General features: G+C 35.3%; 1 protein-coding gene across 2 annotated transcripts in view; it reads right to left on the reverse strand.

Moving 5' to 3' along the window:
* The window catches only part of LOC106099905 (zinc finger protein Gfi-1b), a 42,643-nt gene that overhangs the window by 17,128 nt on the left and 5,460 nt on the right, over positions 1-20,055 (reverse strand). Inside the window, exons 1-4 of one of the 2 annotated variants that reach the window (XM_013278595.1) lie at positions 11,348-11,453; positions 9,336-9,464; positions 1,885-2,533; positions 1,359-1,540 (exon numbers count right to left, since the gene is read on the reverse strand). In XM_013278595.1, the coding sequence (XP_013134049.1) occupies positions 1,359-1,540; positions 1,885-2,533; positions 9,336-9,464; positions 11,348-11,369 (982 nt within the window). In that variant the 5' untranslated portion in view covers positions 11,370-11,453. Of the gene's footprint in view, positions 1-1,358; positions 1,541-1,884; positions 2,534-9,335; positions 9,465-11,347; positions 11,454-20,055 lie in introns of those variants that run through there. The other variant, XM_013278594.1, reaches the window with a different exon arrangement.

The raw sequence follows: 20,055 nt of genomic DNA on the forward strand, positions 1-20,055 counted from the left end.
TGCCAGTCTACGTCAGCTATCCTTCAGTAAATGTCCGGTCGAAATCGGTCCAATTTCGGAGATTACCCGGAACAAAGGCGACTTGCGCTCGTACAGACAATTTTTTTTAAATGCGGTTTTCGTTATCAGCAATGCAAATACATCGTCTTTCCGAAAACTGTTTGTAATGTCAAAAAAACCCGATTTTTTTTGACATTACAAATAGAAACTCCAATTTTATTATATGTATAGAATAGATGAAATAACTTAACGGGGTTTCTTTAGCTTCTCAAATACTCGTATTCTTGGTTGAAAAAATAATTCGAAAATTCTGCTCGCAGTGGTAACTAGCAAACGATGTTATTATTTGCTTCGTATGTAACAAAACACAAAATGTTCTGAGAATTGTGTTGAGGGTTCAACAGCAATTGTTTCCGAAGCCGACGAATCGCAGAGTTAAGTGTTAGTGAGACAAGGATGCCGACCGCAACATCTTAAATTCATGAATAGACGAGTTGCTACACACGGCTGTAGTGATTGACGTACTTGGATGTGTGGACAAAAATAAAAATGCCGTCGAAACTCTGTAGTATCTAATTTTTTCATTAAAAATCAAGGTGTATAATGAAATTATTATTGCTAGTTATTGTTAAAAGAATAGTTTAAAAATACTTGGATGGTATTATGTCTGACAAATCCATTCATTAATATTTTTTTCGCAGATACAATCAAATTCAAATTGTTAATTTCTGGTTAAAATGTATTTATGTTTAAAGATGAATTTTGCGAAGGAAAACAACGAATTTATGACGATTTTTTTGTAGAATTATCAGTGATTATATTTTGTGGTATTCATTAGGCTCTCCATTTTAATTGTCTGTGTATCTCAGTACGTTCAACTCTACATACACCATAAACGTTACGGGCGCAGTCGAAAGCGATTATTATAAAACAAGCAGCTAACTTATCTTAAGGTGTTAATGTACATTAATTATGCGCTTAGGGGAGGTTCGGGGTAAGATGTTTTGACAGAATTTCAACTTTGAATAAGGGTGGCTTTGTTAATGGGATCCATTAAAGAAACTGAAGGAGTTATTATTGAATTATTATTGTTAGGAGAGTGTAGGTGTGTTAATCGAGTATCTTAAAATGTGTCAATAAAATAATTAAATGCATTTATGAAATAGGATTCGGATCCGTAACTTTTGATGCTTGTTAAAGGGAACGAAATACAAATTTTATTGGTGCAATTGGGTGGTGGTTTTTCAAATTTATATTGCGTTTCGTGGTTTAGATAGTCACGTTTAAAAACATACGCTTAATTGTATATTGTCTAAAATCGTACAAAACAATATATAGTTACTATTATAATAATTTACCTGTGTGTATGTATGTGTGTTTCTTCATATCTGACTTCTGGTGGAAGCGCTTCCCGCAGTACTGGCAGGGGTAAGGCCGCGTATCAGAGTGAATCAGAAGATGTGTGGAGAGAGTACTCGACCGCTTGAACGTCTTCCCGCACTGCTTACACTCGAAGACTTTCTCCACGCTGTGCACGGCCCTGAAACAGGCACGTTGTTTAAGTCTAATCACATTCAATTGTTTTCTTTGTTTCTGGATTTGCAACTAGTTAATGCAGAAAGGGACGCTTTGGAAATAATCGCTGGACGAACAGCTTCATGGCAGCTGCTAACCGAAACCTATCAAGGTGCTGATAGTTAAGTGCGTATGAGTTAAATTCATACTACATCATGTAACATTCACAGTTACGTTTATCTCGAAATTTGTATAAGTACTTAACTAATTAATGCATTAGTTAAAAAGTTATGTAATGCAAAACCTGAAAGATCAGAGATTAAATTAGTATAATTTCAAATGGTAAATAAATTTCAATAGATCACTCACCTATGCTGGCTCAGACTGATTTCATGTCCGAAAGTCTTGCTGCACAGTTCGCAGGCAAATGGTCTCTTTCCATTATGAGACCTTCGAGCGTGTACTTCTAATCCATGAGGGGTACTGAACATCTTTTCGCATTTTACACACGAGTAGACATCTCCAATAGGCAATGGTCTGGTTAAAGGACTAGGAGCGCCGAGTACCGCAGCACGTAGTCTAAGTAACTCAGGTCCAGCCGCTTGCACGGCGTGCAGATACAAGTTGCTATATCCACCCCATCCAGGAAGACCAAGACTACCTGCATCTCTGAGGAATTCCGCGAAAGGTAGTGGCGGATATAGGAACGGTCTTTGTGGCTGTACTCTCGGCGCATCTGGTCTTAGTAGAGCGCTTACTGAGAATGCCTCTGATCTTTTTAAAGGGGGTGATGAATCTGGTAGTCTTCTGGGTGAAGATGGAGGAGAATCGACTTCTAGTTCAGGGGAACTGGATCGAATGGAACGGGGGGATTGTGGTGAAGGAGCCCAACATGGGCTACCACATCTGGAGTTTGGTGAAACGTTGTCGGGTCTTATTGTTTCCATATTATGTGTCTCGTCTTCTTCTTCATCGTGTCTTTCCCCAACAAGTCTGTCGATGCCGAATTTTATTTCTTCTGTAAAAAGTAATGTATCGTTAATAATGTTATAGTTGATAAGCAAAGTATTATGCAGTTGATTTATGGATTGGAAAAACCATGAATCATAGCAGATATCTTTATCGATCCAAATAGTAAGTGAAAGATTGCTTTGCGATTGTTGTAGCACATAAAATTTCTAATCTTTATGGATAAAATATTCTTAACACTATCAGTGACATACTTTAGTATATATGACCTTTAGGTCATATATACTTTAGTATATATGACCTTTAGGTCATTTTTATCATGTTTAAAATTGATACGGTAGGTATTTATTCATTTCAACTGACTTTATGAAATGACATAAGTGAGGTGAATAATAAGAATAAAATATAAGTCATGATAGATTGACTAGTATAGTTAATTTGCAAACAAGGTAGAATACTTTAGGAAGAGACCAAGAACAAAAATAAAGTAAAAAGCAGAATAAACATTTGGAAAAATATTACATTCGTAACCCTTTAGAGTGCAACTCGCAAATGTTTGTTGAAAGAGCACAAAGGGACAGCATATAGCTTCCGCGCCCCTCGCCCCGGGCCATAGCAGGGTAGGGTAGGGCAGGGAAAGTGTGCAGGTGCCGCACTTGTAGCGAGCGACGAAATGAGCCGTATCATGTCGTAGCAGCAAATTGACTTTCATCTGTTCAGCCCTCGCAGCTCGGGGCCGGCCCCAGTAATTAACACGTCGGCCTCGCCTCGGCTATAACGGACCCCAATCTTTTTTTACAATTCACTAATCCGCGGGCGCGACTCCATAGTGTTCGATGTTCAATTCGTTTTATTTGGCGGGTCGATGCTCCATTGCTTTTGTTATTCTAAACTAATATTTGTTCACCCACATCGCTGTTACAAATTAATTGGTTTCGTTGTTTTTTTGTCTACAAATTATAAATAGCTGTGATATTAGATATAGTTCATGCAATGTTATGCATTACGCTTCAAATTAATTTTAATTTCAAAGAATTATAAATGTTGGAGCATAAGTTACAATTTCGATTTTAATTTTTAAGTAGATATGCCTTAAATTACTACTTAAATGGCAAAAAGACTAATCCTGCCGTTACTTTACACATGATACTGATTACAAAGATCTAAATGGTCAACTTTCACCGTCAAAAATTCGGTTAAATTCAAACTAAATTCCCCCTATGATCCACATACATCAAGTGACCATCAGTCGGGGTTCACGCTGTCCAAAAACAAACATCCATCTATAGCTGTGACAAGTTGCGCTAATGAAGATCTGCCCCCGTCTGAAAAATAGCAGCTGTTGCGATGCAGAGCGGAACCGATCGCCTTCGTTATGCTGTTTTCATACGAGGGTAGAACAGTAGAGTACAGTACATATCTATCATGAAATTCCAATGCAAAAGATTATAAGGACGTTTTTATACAACTGTTTCGACAGAAGAAACTTTTAACACAGTACTTTATAAATTATTTAATCTTTCGTGAGACATTTTATAATTAATTATTTTACGGCTATTACTCACGTCTACTTTTTTCGATGACGTCACCGAGCAGTTTCAGACCCTGCGGGGGTCCTTCTTTAGGGCGACAGTTATTGGGCTTGTTTCGCGGTCGCGTTGCGCCTCGCACGGTACTTTTTGTCTCAACGTAAGCGTTCAAATAACAGTTTTGTTTTGTGCTACTGTTCTGTATCATTGTACCACCCTAGTGTAAAACTAGACTAACTTCCAAACAAAGCACACTCCATTGTACGATGACTTTAAATATTAGACCTCACGCCTGGACCTCTATCCCCCGCACTTGTTTATTTGTACCCCAACGACACGGTTTTATTGCCCCATAGTATTTATTACATATTAATGGTTATTTAGATTCATTGTTCCGCCCCAACAGTACGCTCGAATTCATGGCTTTGCAAAATATTGAATAGACAGACCCTCCGAGTAATTCAAAGACTGCTATTATTGCCTTCTATTGTAGGTCTTATTCTGTAATTATAAATGATTTGATATCTGTGAATAGACGATAATTTATACTATTTTTACACTTATTTGATATTAAATTATTATTTATGTTTTTCCACCGATAGGCATAAAAATCGTACCTATGTAAACAGAAACGTTTTCCGGCGCCCTATTCTCGACCGCAAACGCTTATTTTTAATTTGTTAAAAGCACTCTGAAAAATAACAATCAGAATGCAGTGCGAGAGCCGCGCCTATTATAATTAAAATTGCATTAGGTTCGCAAACAGGCGGACTTTAATGATCATTACGCGTTGTGTGCACTAAAAAAAATGCATCCGTTTGTAACTGCGTAATGGAATGAAATTTTTTAAGCAGCAGCAGTTTAGATTTATAAAAGTACGTCTAAAGCTCAGTTTCTGAAGTTACCACTTATGCTGTCATTAGGTATCGATTCATTAGTGTTTGTGTTAAACTATGTTCCAATGGTGTAAAAATTACGTAGTTCGGAAACGCATTTCATGAATTTATCGAAATTAAATGTAGCTTGGAAACCGGCCACAGCTTGGACTAGAATAGGGTTATGATATCGACTATAGTTAAAGAAACTGTTCAGAGTACCAGTGCAGGGTTTTATAATGAAATTTGTCACAGACCCCATATAAGTCGGACCATTATTAAATATTTTATTTGAACCGCTAATCTTGATTAACGATTGACGCGTGACTTCTCATATTTTGTAATCAAATACTTATTAAAATTTGGTAATATTACGCGATGTAAGCTTAATTGCTTATTACTTAGCTCAGTTAATGTGAAATCTTGTGTATGGAAAGTGCATTTAAAGCGCTAAAACATAACTAGTTATATTATTTAATCGAAATCAACGGAACAGATTTGAGTAACCATCGTTTGTTGACAATTTATGACACGTTTTTATTTTCCAAAATAACCATAACCTGAATAAACTTTTAAATTATTATTTTTAGTGTTTAAATTGAAAGCGCCATCTTGTTTTTGTATTTATAACAAACACTTAAAAACGTAACATCAATTTATGAAAACTAATCTAATATGAATAATAAAATAAGTATAAATCAAATGTTATCATTCGCGTTTAATACATTTTATCGACCGCTATAATGTTTTTTAATTCCATTTATCTGCAGGGATTACCTAAATCTAGGATTGTAAACGACACTACGTGTCCGAATTAATTCCGTGACCGCACACATACACACGGCACATACAAATATGCACGCTCTCTGATTGGCTGCTGTTTCTTGTCATAATGTAAAACGCCGTTACGTTTGAAAATGTATCCATTATATGTTATCTTAAACCTCGGGTAGATTCATATTGGATTTGTTCTTGTATAATCAGTTCTTTTACTGGGTATTAAAGTAATCAAAGTAATATTTCGAAGGTCCGCGGTATGCGATTACTGTTCGATATTCATATTGATTACATAAAGTTATGTTGATCCTTTTATCTTTACGGTTGCTTACAATTTTTTGCTGAGGAAGTGACGTGAGCGATATAAAGATATTTATCGACGGCTTCTTTTGGTTTGCTACTTTAAAAGATTACTTTGTTATTCCATATTTCCAAAATAAAACAGTTAAAACCCTATGACAATATAGGTAACGACTAGTGTTTGTTAAACCTTTCCTTGAAGACTTGTCATTGACATCGTATGAAGTGATACGAGTAAGATTTTTATAGCTATTTCGTAGCCAAATGTTAGAAACAAGCATACTTAATTTGAATCAGATTACCGACGCCAAGTGTGAAACTGTCATTATTTAGTGAATAACTGTAAGACTGTAGTTTTCATTTTCAATTTACGTAGTTATAACCTCGATTATTCTAGTTATGGTATTGCCAACATCGTCATTAAAAATGCAATTTGTAATGACAGAAATGACGATATTCATATCTAATGTAAGATCCGTCTCGGTATGTCTTAGCATTGACAGTGTGTTCTCCAGATAAGTGTGATAAATCAGGGCTTACTGCGGCGAGATCTGACGGATTTCATGTTATCGTTCTCGAAATCCGACAGATCACGATTACTGTGACCACGCCTTTCGATATTTGCGGACAACGTCACACGCTCACGAGGCTTTCCATGGTTTTCACAACTTTAATACGTATTCGAGTGGTTCAATTTCAGTGATAATTTATATCTTGACAGCATTTGATTCTTTTTTAACGGATTAGAAATCGTTCTCGAATCAATCAATTTACAAATCTACTAAAGCAGTTCTTAACTATAGTTTTCTAGTTATTTGAACAAAGATGGATGTATTATGTAATGTGTTAAGCACTTCTTCCCAGGTTTCATCAGATAGTACGGAGTAACGGTAAACAATCCCGGGCGACAGCGGGCTTGTGTACGTGTCCCGATTTCCACGAATTATTTGCTGAAACAATAGCACGCGCCGTGTTTGTGTCATAAACCAATTTACGTTTACCACTAAAATGTGTATAATTCAATGCGTTCAATCTTTATTACCAAGCAATAGAGACGAAAATCTTTTGATAAAATTTCGATGCTGTTACTTTTATAATTGTCGTCTTTGAAGCGTTGACGAAATGTCACTCGCGGCGTCTTTGAGATTAAATTCAGCTTTGATAATTACTATTTAACATGTGTCTAGATTTGTGATTACGAGCGAGTTTACGAGGTAACTTCCTTTAAAGTTTTCGTCTTGTAATGTAGGATTACGTTCATTTGTGACAATTCTTTTTATATCGTGACCTTACTTTTTGACTTAATGACTTGCTTTATCATTGGATTACCTCAAGAATGCTAACCCGTTTATATTTCAAGTGACGAATCATACAAAATCATGTTACACTGTAAAAAATCGCGATTTCATGCCTCGACCCATATAGAGATTGTAATTTAGTCTTAATTGTAATCACTTGGGGATACATTTCATTTGATGATTAACGTTATTATTTTAAGATTATAAACCTCGTAGCTACACGGACTTTTATTGTAGATTTTCAAGTACTCCAAACACAATGACACAAAGTGGCATTACTTCAATGATCATGACGGTATGTCACGCGAACTTTAAACAGCAAAGTTACGGAGTAGCTTTGCTGGACTTGGACAAACAAAGACGTGAATAATAGGGTAAACAGGGGTCATGGGGCGATATCGTGCCCGCGTGGTTGACGCGCAAATATTGACACTCTTGGCGCGCACGAATGTTACCCTCTGATTGATTGAACATTGTGGTTACCTTAGTGTATAGACTCTACGTTACGCTTTTGTTTTTGAATAAGTATTTAAACGTGAATACAATTGATAAATGTCTTATGCTGGGTTTCTGAATTTGTTTATTTTTATCACTATGTTGACATTATTTCAACAGAGTAAAACTCAAGATACATAGTTCGGAAACGGATTTCAATAACGAATAGTTTAATTTAGCTAAGAAACTGGTTATTAAGTGGTTCATTGCGTTGATTAGAGCTAATACCTGTGTTTTAATGATGACAAGAACTCTAGCTGCTCTATTTACTAGTTCTAAATTTTCCATTAGTCACTGGGTGACTTATTACCTCATATATAGTTAATTACCTTAAGCTTCAGATACGTTTCCATTATCAATTATTTTCTATGTTTACTGTAATTAATGACTCGCGTACGTGCAATGTAACGTGACGTGATTTTTTATAGAATAAATAGTTATGATGATAGATTTTATTATGATTTCATAGAAATAGTGACGTCCATGTGACAATGCACACATTTCAAACGGGCGGGTTACAAAACGTTATCTTGTACAACTAATGTTTGCTCACAAGGGTACACATGTCCAAATCGGATTTACAACGTGCGAGACGAGGGAGATGGAGGGTCGACACAAAAGTATTACATATTTTTTAAAGAATCATCAATGTCAATATCGTGTACTATAGTTAAATGCATTTTTAATTAATAACTTTATTTTAGAATCAATTTGGAAATATAAAAAAATCTCGAGAATTTTATTTAAATGTCATGTATTAAACCTTTCCAAATTCAATAAAATCTGTTGCAATATCATGCTTCTTCTAATGTAACGAATATTTCTACTTTTTGAGCCATCTCATTAATTCCAACCCTTGCCAAAAATGCAATAAAAGTCGATAAAACATTAATAAATAGTGTTGTTCCTGCCGACGTTACCGCGTTATCATCGATATCGAAATTTGTGTTCGATATATGAATTACAAGCATCATAACATGCAGCGGACGTTTAAACTGTCGACACACGGTATCTACGATACCTTTGTCGCCGCCGCCGGCAAATCAGAGTCATAAAACAAACGTAATTTCGCCAGCGATACGCGCTGTCGGTCCCCGATAAGATATGTCAAGCCCAAATCTGAAGCCGTGGGATTTGCTCAGAACTTGTTATTGGAATTTACACGGGCAAGCAAGGGGTGCTGTAAAAACCAATCTATGTACGTAAGAATTGTTTCCATATGATTTTTATTTATTTACCGAAACTTTGCCCTAATAGTACAAGAGCGAACGAACATCTTCGAGTACGCTATCGAAATTGTTGTGCTATTGCCGATTGTCGATTGTTTCGCAGCCAATTCAACTGTTTAGTTGCACAACTAAAAATCGAGTGTGCGCACCTTCATATAAGCTTATAGGAATCAAAGCAAGACTAAACAGTTATGTGATAGTTTAATTTCAGGTGTGCAATAATGTTGAACATAGGAGAATAGGAGAGCTGAAGGTCATGATAGTAGATATATTATTTGTCTCTTTTTGTAGTCTTTACTTCCACAGATATTATCATATTACTAAGTAATTATCAAAGAATATTCTAACCTCTAACATTGTAAGAGTCGTGCGTTTGTGGCGGTGGAGGCGAGGCCAGTCGAGGCTCCGGGCGCTGCACGGCGGAGCCCCATAGCGACTGGCATATGCCATTTCTCAAAGCTTCACTGGCAGAAATACCTGAAACAAAAGTTATACGTATAAAAGTGATACGTCGCTTGAAGCAATTGATAACGGTTGGTCCAAGCAGTCCGCGTATGGCGACCTTTAATCATTTTTCACGTATTTTTTTCAATGAATATACCTCAATGTAATAAAATATTTTGATACAAAGTTCACAATAACACATGTGGCATGCTTGTTAGTGTCTGTTATTATTTAAAGTTTTTGTTCTCTGCTAGAATGGTGTGGTGACGTCATCGAATTTAAAATCACATGTTAATTTATACTCATTGTAGATGTGATAATTGTTTCTAAAAGTACATAGGTGTTTTTAGATTACAATTATTATGAGCAAGAAAATAATGTTATTGAAATCAAAATAAAAACAGTTAATTTTTTGCGTTGAATGAATAAATATTGATAAAATTAAGAATGTGTATATTAGAGGAAGTTTAAAGTAGCGCCAGTGGTGGAGAAATTGTAAAGCAAAAGGTTAGCGTGGTATGGGTTATGCGACAAGACGATGGGGACATATACCAGAAAACGTAAAGATCGAATCTGGATGGCTACAAAGGTAAACCAAAGAAAGTATAGATGGGTTGTGTGAAAGAGGATATGCTTAAGGGAGTGGATTCTGATATGACGGCTGATAGAGATGTATGGAAGAGCAGCACATACTGTGCCGACCCTCCGTGAGGGATAAGCTCAAGATGATGATGATAGCGTTTAGTAATACAAAAACCATACAAGATTAAAAAGTCATCAAATAATTATTGTAAGTGTTTGACGAATTAAGCTGTGAATAAACTTTAATTGAGAATATCCAATTAATTTGAAAGTGGTTTAATTTGTGGCGATCAGCCGAAAGTCAGTTGCAATTGAAACGAAGTACCACTTTAATGGTTTTCAGTTAAAAATCTGACAGTCGCTGATCCGTTTTAATTAACAACTGATTTTTTATGTAAAGGATATTGAACTTTAATGTCAAAGTCTTTAAAGGTTATATTCGTTTAACGAGACAATGTGACAATTCACTTATTAAAAGGAGTTCCATAAACTCAATGATCTATATCTATATTAAAAAGTTTTGTATTTTTGTATGTATCGGAGAATTTCAAACTTTCTGATTTGAACAATTCTTTTGACATTAAAAAGCTACCAAATAAGAAATCTATTACTAAAACATTATTTTAAAAGTCTGCGTGAACCAAGTCGCAGACATAAGCTAGTCATTAATCTAATCTGTAGAAAACCTCAACCTAAGATGTTGTTGAAGTGAGTTTTAAAAATTCAAATATCATTACAGCAATAAACTTTTATAATTAACTATGTCGTCATTCACATAAAAATTGACATATCATCCTACCGTTATAACACACCTTCGTAAAACACCGTAAAATATACTATTGTGTACATTTCCGGAGATATAAACATACTAGCTTTTGTCCGCGACATCATCCAAGTTAAAGAAATGATTAAACAACCTATATATCGTCCAGACTATGTTCTACATTTATACCAAACAGAATATTAAACTACATATAAAATTACCTCGTAAATTTCTGTCAACAGCAATAATTATAATAAGGCACCGCCTGCTCTCGAGTGTTGATAATTTCTATAATAGATCTAATATAGTACTAGAAGAAAAATCCTTTTTTAAGATATGTTTACTGCCTTTCACTTTGCAACAAAGAGCAAAAAACGCATCAACTTATGCAAGACTAATTGTTGCTCGTCAATTCGTCTGTTAGAAATTAAAAAAATGCCTTATTACTTACAGAAAAAATTTTAAATGATGAAAGAATTACTAAAATTCACCGAGTAGTTTTTGAGTTATTTAAATACAAAAATACTAATCTTTCTCTTTGTAGTATTATTATAGATAAAATATAACTGACCTGTGATAATATCTTGTGTCATTTTCTTTACAAACACATATTAAAGTATAATCCAATTTAGTTTAATCTCAAAAAAAAATCAGGAGCGATCATTGACGTGTTAACGTTTCCAATTAAACTATTAGGGACATTGAGAGTGTTGAAATTTTTTTTGTATCGAAAATTTTATCGCGGGCGCTTCGGTAATCACTGCCGCAGATACAAGATAAAATATTGATAATTACGTTTATCGCTTGTAATTACATGTAATACCTTGTATTTGATTGAGCGATGGCTAAATTTTATTTCATTAACGAAAACATTCATGATTAATACAATCGTTACAGAATTAATATATCAATACTATTATTACACTGTTTAACAGTGGTAGAACCCGCCTACATCTTCGCACGAAAGGGCCGGCTCGCCCGGTGTAATACCACGACCACACAGAAAACAGGCGTGAAGTGGAAGCAATTCCGCGTTTCGTCTGATGAGTGTGGTGCCGGAAGCCTAATTTTAGTCCCTTTCTCTTTCCACCCTTTTCTTAAGAGGAAGGGATGGGAAGGAAAAGTGGATTTGACGGTGGAAACACATAGGAAGGGAAAATGTCCTCTTTATGTGCGTCTCCTCCTCCGTCAATCAAGGGTAGCCAACGCATCTGCAATTGCGGATGTCTATGGGCAGCGGTCACTTTCCATTTCGGTGGATTCAAAAACTTACATCCATCCATTTAAAATTTCGCATTAATAATATTAGTAAGATGGTAAATACTGCTTACATGTCAATTTTGTATTGTTATAAGTAAATAAAAAAATGTATATTTAATATCACATACATCAATTTAAATATAAAACCGTTATATAAAAATTTAAAATAAAAATTCAAAATCAAGTTCAAGGAACATTTAAATCGAAGTTGGTAAAGCGGATGTTTCGTAACAGGATAAGAGCGATGAGAGACGCAAGGACAATCTGTGCATCCCGGTTGTCGAAGGAAGAGACCGTTTCGGTGGCGCCAGGCTGACCGCGGCCGCCGCCACGTCCCCTTAATGTTGATATATGCGCACGCGCTCACAACAGATTTCCTCTGCGATTTTATTGAATTATTGCCTATGTTAACAACGTAACTTATTGATTTTTTAATGCGATTGTACAAGATTTGGTAGCTTTATAATGTTACTTTACCACAGTACATGACCTTAAATTACTTTACACATCTTAATTAAGGTAATGTCGCTTAGTTGAATAACTTAATTATTAATTGGTCACTAAGGGAAACGCTTAGCGTGCATTTCTTAACCACTAGACGCCGGGCGCAGTGTAAACTGCTTTGGCATCCGAATTAACCAACGTAAAGGTTTAATAGAATAACAACAGGCAATCCAGAGTTAATTCGATAAGCATCTTACTTATGACAATAAAATTGTAAAACAAAAGGCAGTCGGTGCGGCGCCAGCGCGTTCAAGAATCAATGACCGACGTCCGGCCGCGGCGGGCGGCGGAGGGCGGCAGGTCGGCGGGGGGTGTCTAATTCGACCGGCGGCAATTGTCGCATCGCTTCCTGTTATATCTTCGCCTTAAGTGATGGACAGTATCACGATAAATGTCGTTTCATGGCCTTAATCAAATAAGAAAGACAATTTTAAAAGCAACCAATACGTCTGAATGTACCCTTGAATTTCGATGAAGAAAGAATAGAAAGGACATACATACACGCTAAAAACTAAGAGGATCTTTTTTTTTGTCTCTAAACCTTAAAATTCAAACTGCTTAGTTGCTACCATTGTAGGTGCCCATGGAAATCTTAATATGTCAATTAGGTGACCTGCATTCTCTTCTTGGAAATAATAGTGTGAAGACGAATAATATTGAAATCCACTACCAAACCCAGGTATAAACCGCTAAGCAGTGCGTTAAATTAAAAAGCTGGAACAAGGCGACGGCGCCGGAGCTCTGGCGCCCCGCTTGCATGTCCATCCCCTCTCCGCTTCCCGCGGCCGCCGCGATCATTCAATTACTATCGCCTTTATTGCACCCGATGGATCATTACACCTAACTGTCTATCATAATATGCACGTATTGTGTGTCTCGTCTAAAAACACTGAACTTACAAAGAAGTGCACATGATTCATTATGAATACTTTCGCCCAGGACTCCATCCATGTGGAAATTGAAAAAACATAAGTATCCTATAAGTTCTTCCAGCCTATCCTCTACATCTATGCCTAATTTCATCGAGATCCGTTCAGCAGTTTAGGCTACAAACTCTAACAAATTATCACTAACCTTACTAAGACAGTTGAGACGTAACATTTTTGAGGTGTTAGGTTTTCGCACAATTTTTTTTTAAACAACTAACAGTTATAATGTGTACAATAACAAGACGAATTCATAGAATCGGTTTCCTATACTAAGATTGAGGCTATAAATTTTTCCAATTAGTATAAAATCTGTCAATAAAAAAATGTCGCAACTGTCAAAAAGAAACGAATGTTTCGCAGATAACTCCTTGAACTGCGGCTTCCGTATTGATAACAGACTTCTAATGAAATCTTACGTTCTTAGAAAACTAATCTTTACAAGCAACGACATTTGAACGATAAAATTATTTTTAATTCTAATGGTAAGACTATCGCATTATATACGTTTATTCACTAAGAAAGCCCTTTAGTTTAAAAACTTATGTTTTTTAATTATTTAATGACCATCGCGAATTGAATTTAAATTTTGTTTGAATTATATTGCACTCATAAGACAGTCACTTTTAACGAGATCTTTGAAGCAACTACAGTAGGCGAATTCTTTTTTTTTCTTTGTGACTGATTTGTCACTGTTTGCCTTGAAGAGGCATTTACAGATTCACCGGGCTTGAGGTGGCCAAGCGCGGATGGCGCTTAGCCTAAACCTCTTTTATGAGTAACTAGGCTCGAGGGCTCTCTCAGGAGCCTCGGCTCGGGCCGTTACTTCGTTATTATTACCGGATTGGAACGAATCCTTACGAAGTTTTAGCGGTAGGTAATACTTTTAGACCTACATGTTTCTATCGGAGATGCCACCAACGCTTTATCACAGTCAAAGGCGGCCGCAGAACGTCAATTAGACGCGTATGTCGCAAGACAATCGCCCCTTCAGCCATCAATGAGAGCGGGACCTCCATTCATCGGATAGAATTTATTATTAGCCGACGATGTACAAATCGGTCGATACGCGATGAAAGAACAATGAATGCGTGGAGTCGATAACAATTGCAATTTTTGTTATATTGCACAATATCTTATTCTGTTTCCATAGTCACAATGCAATAAGATTCTTCTGTTATTAATATCTTTTGTAAAATTATCGAAGTACAATATCTTGTACTGTTAGTAAATATAGATACTACCTTTGTTTATAGTTTGTCGTCGAAGGACTATTTTTAGATTTTTTAAATTTGCAAAATTATTTATTAAATTCAAATAAATTTCTGCTTTAAGAAAATTGTTTTGCGTTCAAATTGAAAATTCATTAAGTTATCATTGTCAAGTAATTAACTATATAAATAATACACGTAAAATAACAGATGACAAGTATATGGTAGAATCCTTATTAAATTGGCTTCAAATGAGTTCCAAAACTTCTTATGCCAACATCTTATGAAATATAATTTAAAAAAAAATACACATAAAAGATAATTAGATTATAATTTTAATATTTAAAGCCCTCTCCGTATATTTCTGTGTTAATCCTGGTGTCAAGTTTCGCGGAGTCTGGGTGGTCAATCGTATAGTGCATTATTATGGGCCACCACAATCGACTCTCTGAGAGTGGACAATCTAGGGAATGCGAGCGGAAACCAATATAACAGATCTCTTGTGAGATAACTTTATGCAACAGCTGCGTTATTGGTCTTACTGTTTGAAAATTATTAGTCTGTGGTGTTTTTAATGCATGTTACACGCCTCCTTATAGATTCAGTGAGTTTCAAATCTACAATCATGTTATTTTCAAAGACAGGGTACTGGTGCAGCAGTGTGAACCTGCCTTAATCTTGTTGCAATATTGAATTCATTTTGCATTTACAGATGGTTATGAAATTAAGATAATTTAATATGATATTTGTTCAATGATAATAATCTCGATAATTACTTCACATATTTTAATCTCACGCGAAAATCTACTGCCATAAAACTATATCTTTTGTACATGACATGTTGTTACTTATTTAAATATTTACTAACTACAAGGATTGCTTTATAAACCAGAGTTAGACATTTAATTAATATGAACTTTAATTATATTAGCATAAATGCTATAATTAAGTGTATCTTTAGCGAATTCCGGATGACTCTATACCGTTATCAACTCGGTGACACGCAGTCTACGGAATATAGTTTATCTTTAGAACAGTAGCCTTATTATTTACAGTTAATAATGCCTTTCTTATTTTTATTAGCAAACATGCTATCCGGAGTTCAAGAGGTCGCTCCTTCCTGGCTACAGATTAAAAAAAACCTATTTCTTATATTAATGAATAACAAGGTCGGTTTAATTAAGCGATCGTTATTCATAACTGAAATGTAATCGACAATCGCACTAATGGAGGAAGTATTTGTGTTTAATTAACGCTAAGCTATTGGTAACACAGATAAAACAAGATTGTGCTCGGAGTAGGTATGAATATTATGTTTAATCCAAATTATAACTGTGTTTTTAACTATATTGTTCAATTGTTTTCAATTCACGAGAAAAACAATCGAATTAAATTACAACACAACTTGGATCTAAAGCCGATTTTAGTATTACCGACGCTTTGGGCGAGATTTTGAGAAAAAATAAAAAGGGGCACTGGTGCCTTTTACGCCCTTTCTGTAGCGCCCTAGGTAGTCACCTCTGCCCTAACGCCGCTACCGCTTAGATTTAATTTCAGGTTTGTGATTATCTCTGTTTCTAGACGAAAATTAAACAAAAAAACATCGAAATATATACGTAGGTTTGTGTCTTGTAAGCGGTATTAAATGCGATCTTAGGTTCCTAAAGTGAGTCAGCTAAATCAGTTAAAAAGCGCATCATTACCGCTTGATTCGATTAGCGGCGGCCGTAAACGCACCGTTTACGAGTTTCTCACGTCGCCCACGCCCACTCACATCTACGTTTTCAGATCCCCGAATAACGAATACCTCTTCTCAATCAAGACGTTTTTTTACTTCGTAGATTACGTTTCTTTAATAATTTTTCAATGTTGATTCTAGGTTAAGTTAAAATATTTTATGTCTATTAAATTATCTTTGTCATTATTTCAAAGGCATACTGTTTTTTTTTCTATTTTTTTCGCTATAGCTTCCAAAACGACAACTATAAAGATTCGATATAATGCGAATGTGCTTTTCCTAAGCAATCTTCTACAAAAAACATGACAAATCAGCGCAAGGTCCATATGACGTAGTCTAGTCCACGTCTAATCGGGGCCGCGCGGTTCCCACGGCACGCCGCCCACGCGTGGCGTTAGTCAACGTTACTCAGCCAACGTTGTTTGTCATCTGCTCTAATTGATCTACAGATCTCACTGTCGGGTAAATTAAATCGTGGCTCGGCAATGCTGCGCTCTGTGATGTTATTTAGTACAACGTTAGGATACACGATGTCCTTGAATTGGAGGCAAGTTTTTTTAAACTAAGGTGTGACATGTGACTCCTAAAGACTATAAAAATAATCTGTTCTACTAAATAGTTGATTTGTTAGAATTATTTAGATTATTTTAATTTATTAGGAAGTGATTTCAAATCGAAAGTTTAATTACAAGTACTTCATGAAGTATTACGAGTACAAATTTTTACAAATGTGTACTGGAATTTTTAATTACTAATATTATAAATGCGAAAGGTTAGATGGATGGATGTTTGTTAAAGTTTGGAGTCTAAACTAGTAAACGGATCTTGATGAAATTTGTCATAGATGTAGAGGATAGTCTGGAAATACACATTTTTTCTTAATTCTTCGCGGACAGAGTCACGGGCGAAAGCTGTCATAATTAAGAACCACGAAGTCCAAGATAATAGAGATCTAGCGTATAATCTAAGAGCAAATTACGATGAAATTTAATTTAATAAAATCAAATAAAATATCTAATATTCTAAGCAAGTCAGCAATATAAAGATTAAATTGTACCAGCAGTAGTCTGATTGTCGTGCGAACGCTGTATCGGGTTAAGAGGTGTTAATTGTACGAGATTGAATGTTTTCCCAGGGCACAATTTCAATTGGACGCAATTGTTTGTCTGCTATTTTTTACTTAGAAATAATTTCATGTTAAGTAGCATTAAACATTTTAGTAACGACGTTCTTAGAAAAGAGCAAGGGTAGAAACAATTTTCTTAGTTGATACTTCGAATTGCTCTTCTAGACATTATTGGTAAGCGACGCCTTTTATAACTGAACCTTGTATCAAAAATCTCAGTTGAAACCATGGAGGGAAAATTTCTAGTCTCATAAAATTTTTATATCTACTTAGGAAATTACGTAAATTATTAAAAAAAAATAATTATGCAATTTGTAGTATGTACCATTATTGACGAATATTAGTTGATGCCACCTCAAACTTCAAAATCAATCAAGCCTTTTATATCACAACAACATCATCAACAGCGCTCTTTTATGGTGAAAGATTTGAAATCGGCCCAGTACTTTTTGGGTTATTTTAATACATACAAACATGTAAATCTTTTCTCTTCATAATATTAGTATAGAGGAGTTCACGATGACTTACATACCAATCCAGAGTCGGACAAAATGATCGCGATATTAAAATGCCTATTTTTTACAATTAACAAAATCTTTTAACACATTAACGACTATACGTCTGTCAAAAATCATAACATGAACACATTACGAGGCAATAAACTTTTGACTGATTGAAATCCCGTGGGAGCGCGAGCTATGGACGAATTAAGGCCAATGTCATGGACCGAAAACTATTATTTGTATTCAATTGATGTACCAATATTACATAAAAATCAGGCCAAATAATAATGCATGGAATTTTAATTTATTTTTATTTTATAATCATCATCCACTTGCCCTTATCCCTTACGGAAGGTCGGCACAGTATGTGCTGCTCTTCCATACATCTCTATCAGCCGTCATATCTGAATCCACTCCTTTCTTAAGCATATCCTCTATCACACAATCCATCCATACTTTCTTCGGTATTCCTCTTCCTTTGTAGCCATCCACATTCAAACTTTTTTATAATATAAGGTGGCAAACAAGCAAGCGGCCACCATCCAGCGAAATGGAAAGCGACCGAAATAATTTTACTAAGTAAACGTGACGCTGATATTAAAATTGGTGAAGGCCTATCCAGTGGGTAGACAAAAGCTAATGAAGATGATATTAATATATTTAACTGCTGAATACTAAAAGGTCATTTAAATATGTAACCGTTTCATATGATAAGACCGCGCTTAAACTCCAAATTTCTTTTAAATCTTGACGTCTATCAGATTGTAAGCGGCGCTAATATAGTTTTTAATATTCGTTCCAATATTAGGCTGTTAGATAATCTTTGCACCACAGACAGTGTGATCATTTCTTACACATATAGTAGACGTTTCGTGGCTGGAAAAGTTTATAAACCTCATAATCCGTGTAAAGAATAAGGTATAATGACGTATTTAGGTCATCATCATCACTAAATAAGTAGCAAATCAGCAGTCAATCAATTCTTTACTTGTGAATTAGCCGTCAAAGCGGCGCGGCATTGGTCTGAAGCGCTGGGCTTTTGATGAACGCCGACGTTGCACAACGACCGCCCGCGGCCGCCGCGGACATTCTAATAGGGTTAAGATTTGAAGCCGCCGGGTCAGACGGACGTTGTTTCACTTGCTATTAGAATGTTAGTCATGCGTGTATCAAATCCACGATTTTTATGTACCATTTGTCAGTAAAATATCAAAGTGTATGCTGGGTTGCTGAAATCTCCATTTATGTTATCACTAGCTGTAGCTCGCAACTTCGCCCGAGAAATAATAAAATAATAATAATAATGTAGCCTAAGTTACTCACAGATAAATTATCTTTCTAACAGCGGAAGAATTTTTAAAATCGGCTTAGTAGTTTTTGAGTTATTTCAATACATACAAAAATAAAAATCTTTCCTTTTTATAATATTAGTATATAGATCACCTAGCGACTCATTAATGTTAGGTTGACCTATGTTTCAAGATAGTAAAACTTAAGTTACGTAGTTCGGAAACGCATATCACGAAGTTATCGAACCAAAAACACTAACGAATGGATAAAAGTAGCTGGGAAACCAGTCATAAAACATAGTGTAACATAGATTTTTTGAACCATAGCTACGTTTGCTTATTTAATCGTTCGATGTAAAATCTATCTTATTATATTAATTCCCTAATTAAATTGCTATGACCAAAAAAGAATTATCAAAATCGGTCCACTAACAGCGGAGTTATGCCGTAACACTCTTAAAAAAAAACATACAGACGAATTGAGTACCTCCTTCTTTTGGGAAGTCGGTCAAAAACCGACACAAATAGAAAATATAAAATGCCCATGTGCATGGATACTAATAAGGTAAAATGTTTCAGGAATAATAAATCAAAATTGGATATGGGATTTCCGTTTATTTTGCAATTTTAATGAGACGATAATAGTGATAAATTACGTGGAAAATTTAATTTTGTAACTAAAACCTAGAAAATAAATAAAGAAGGTAATTCCACCTTCTTAT

Source organism: Papilio polytes, unplaced genomic scaffold (assembly GCF_000836215.1).
Source record: "Papilio polytes unplaced genomic scaffold, Ppol_1.0 DF824102.1, whole genome shotgun sequence".
Classification (NCBI taxonomy): domain Eukaryota; kingdom Metazoa; phylum Arthropoda; class Insecta; order Lepidoptera; family Papilionidae; genus Papilio; species Papilio polytes.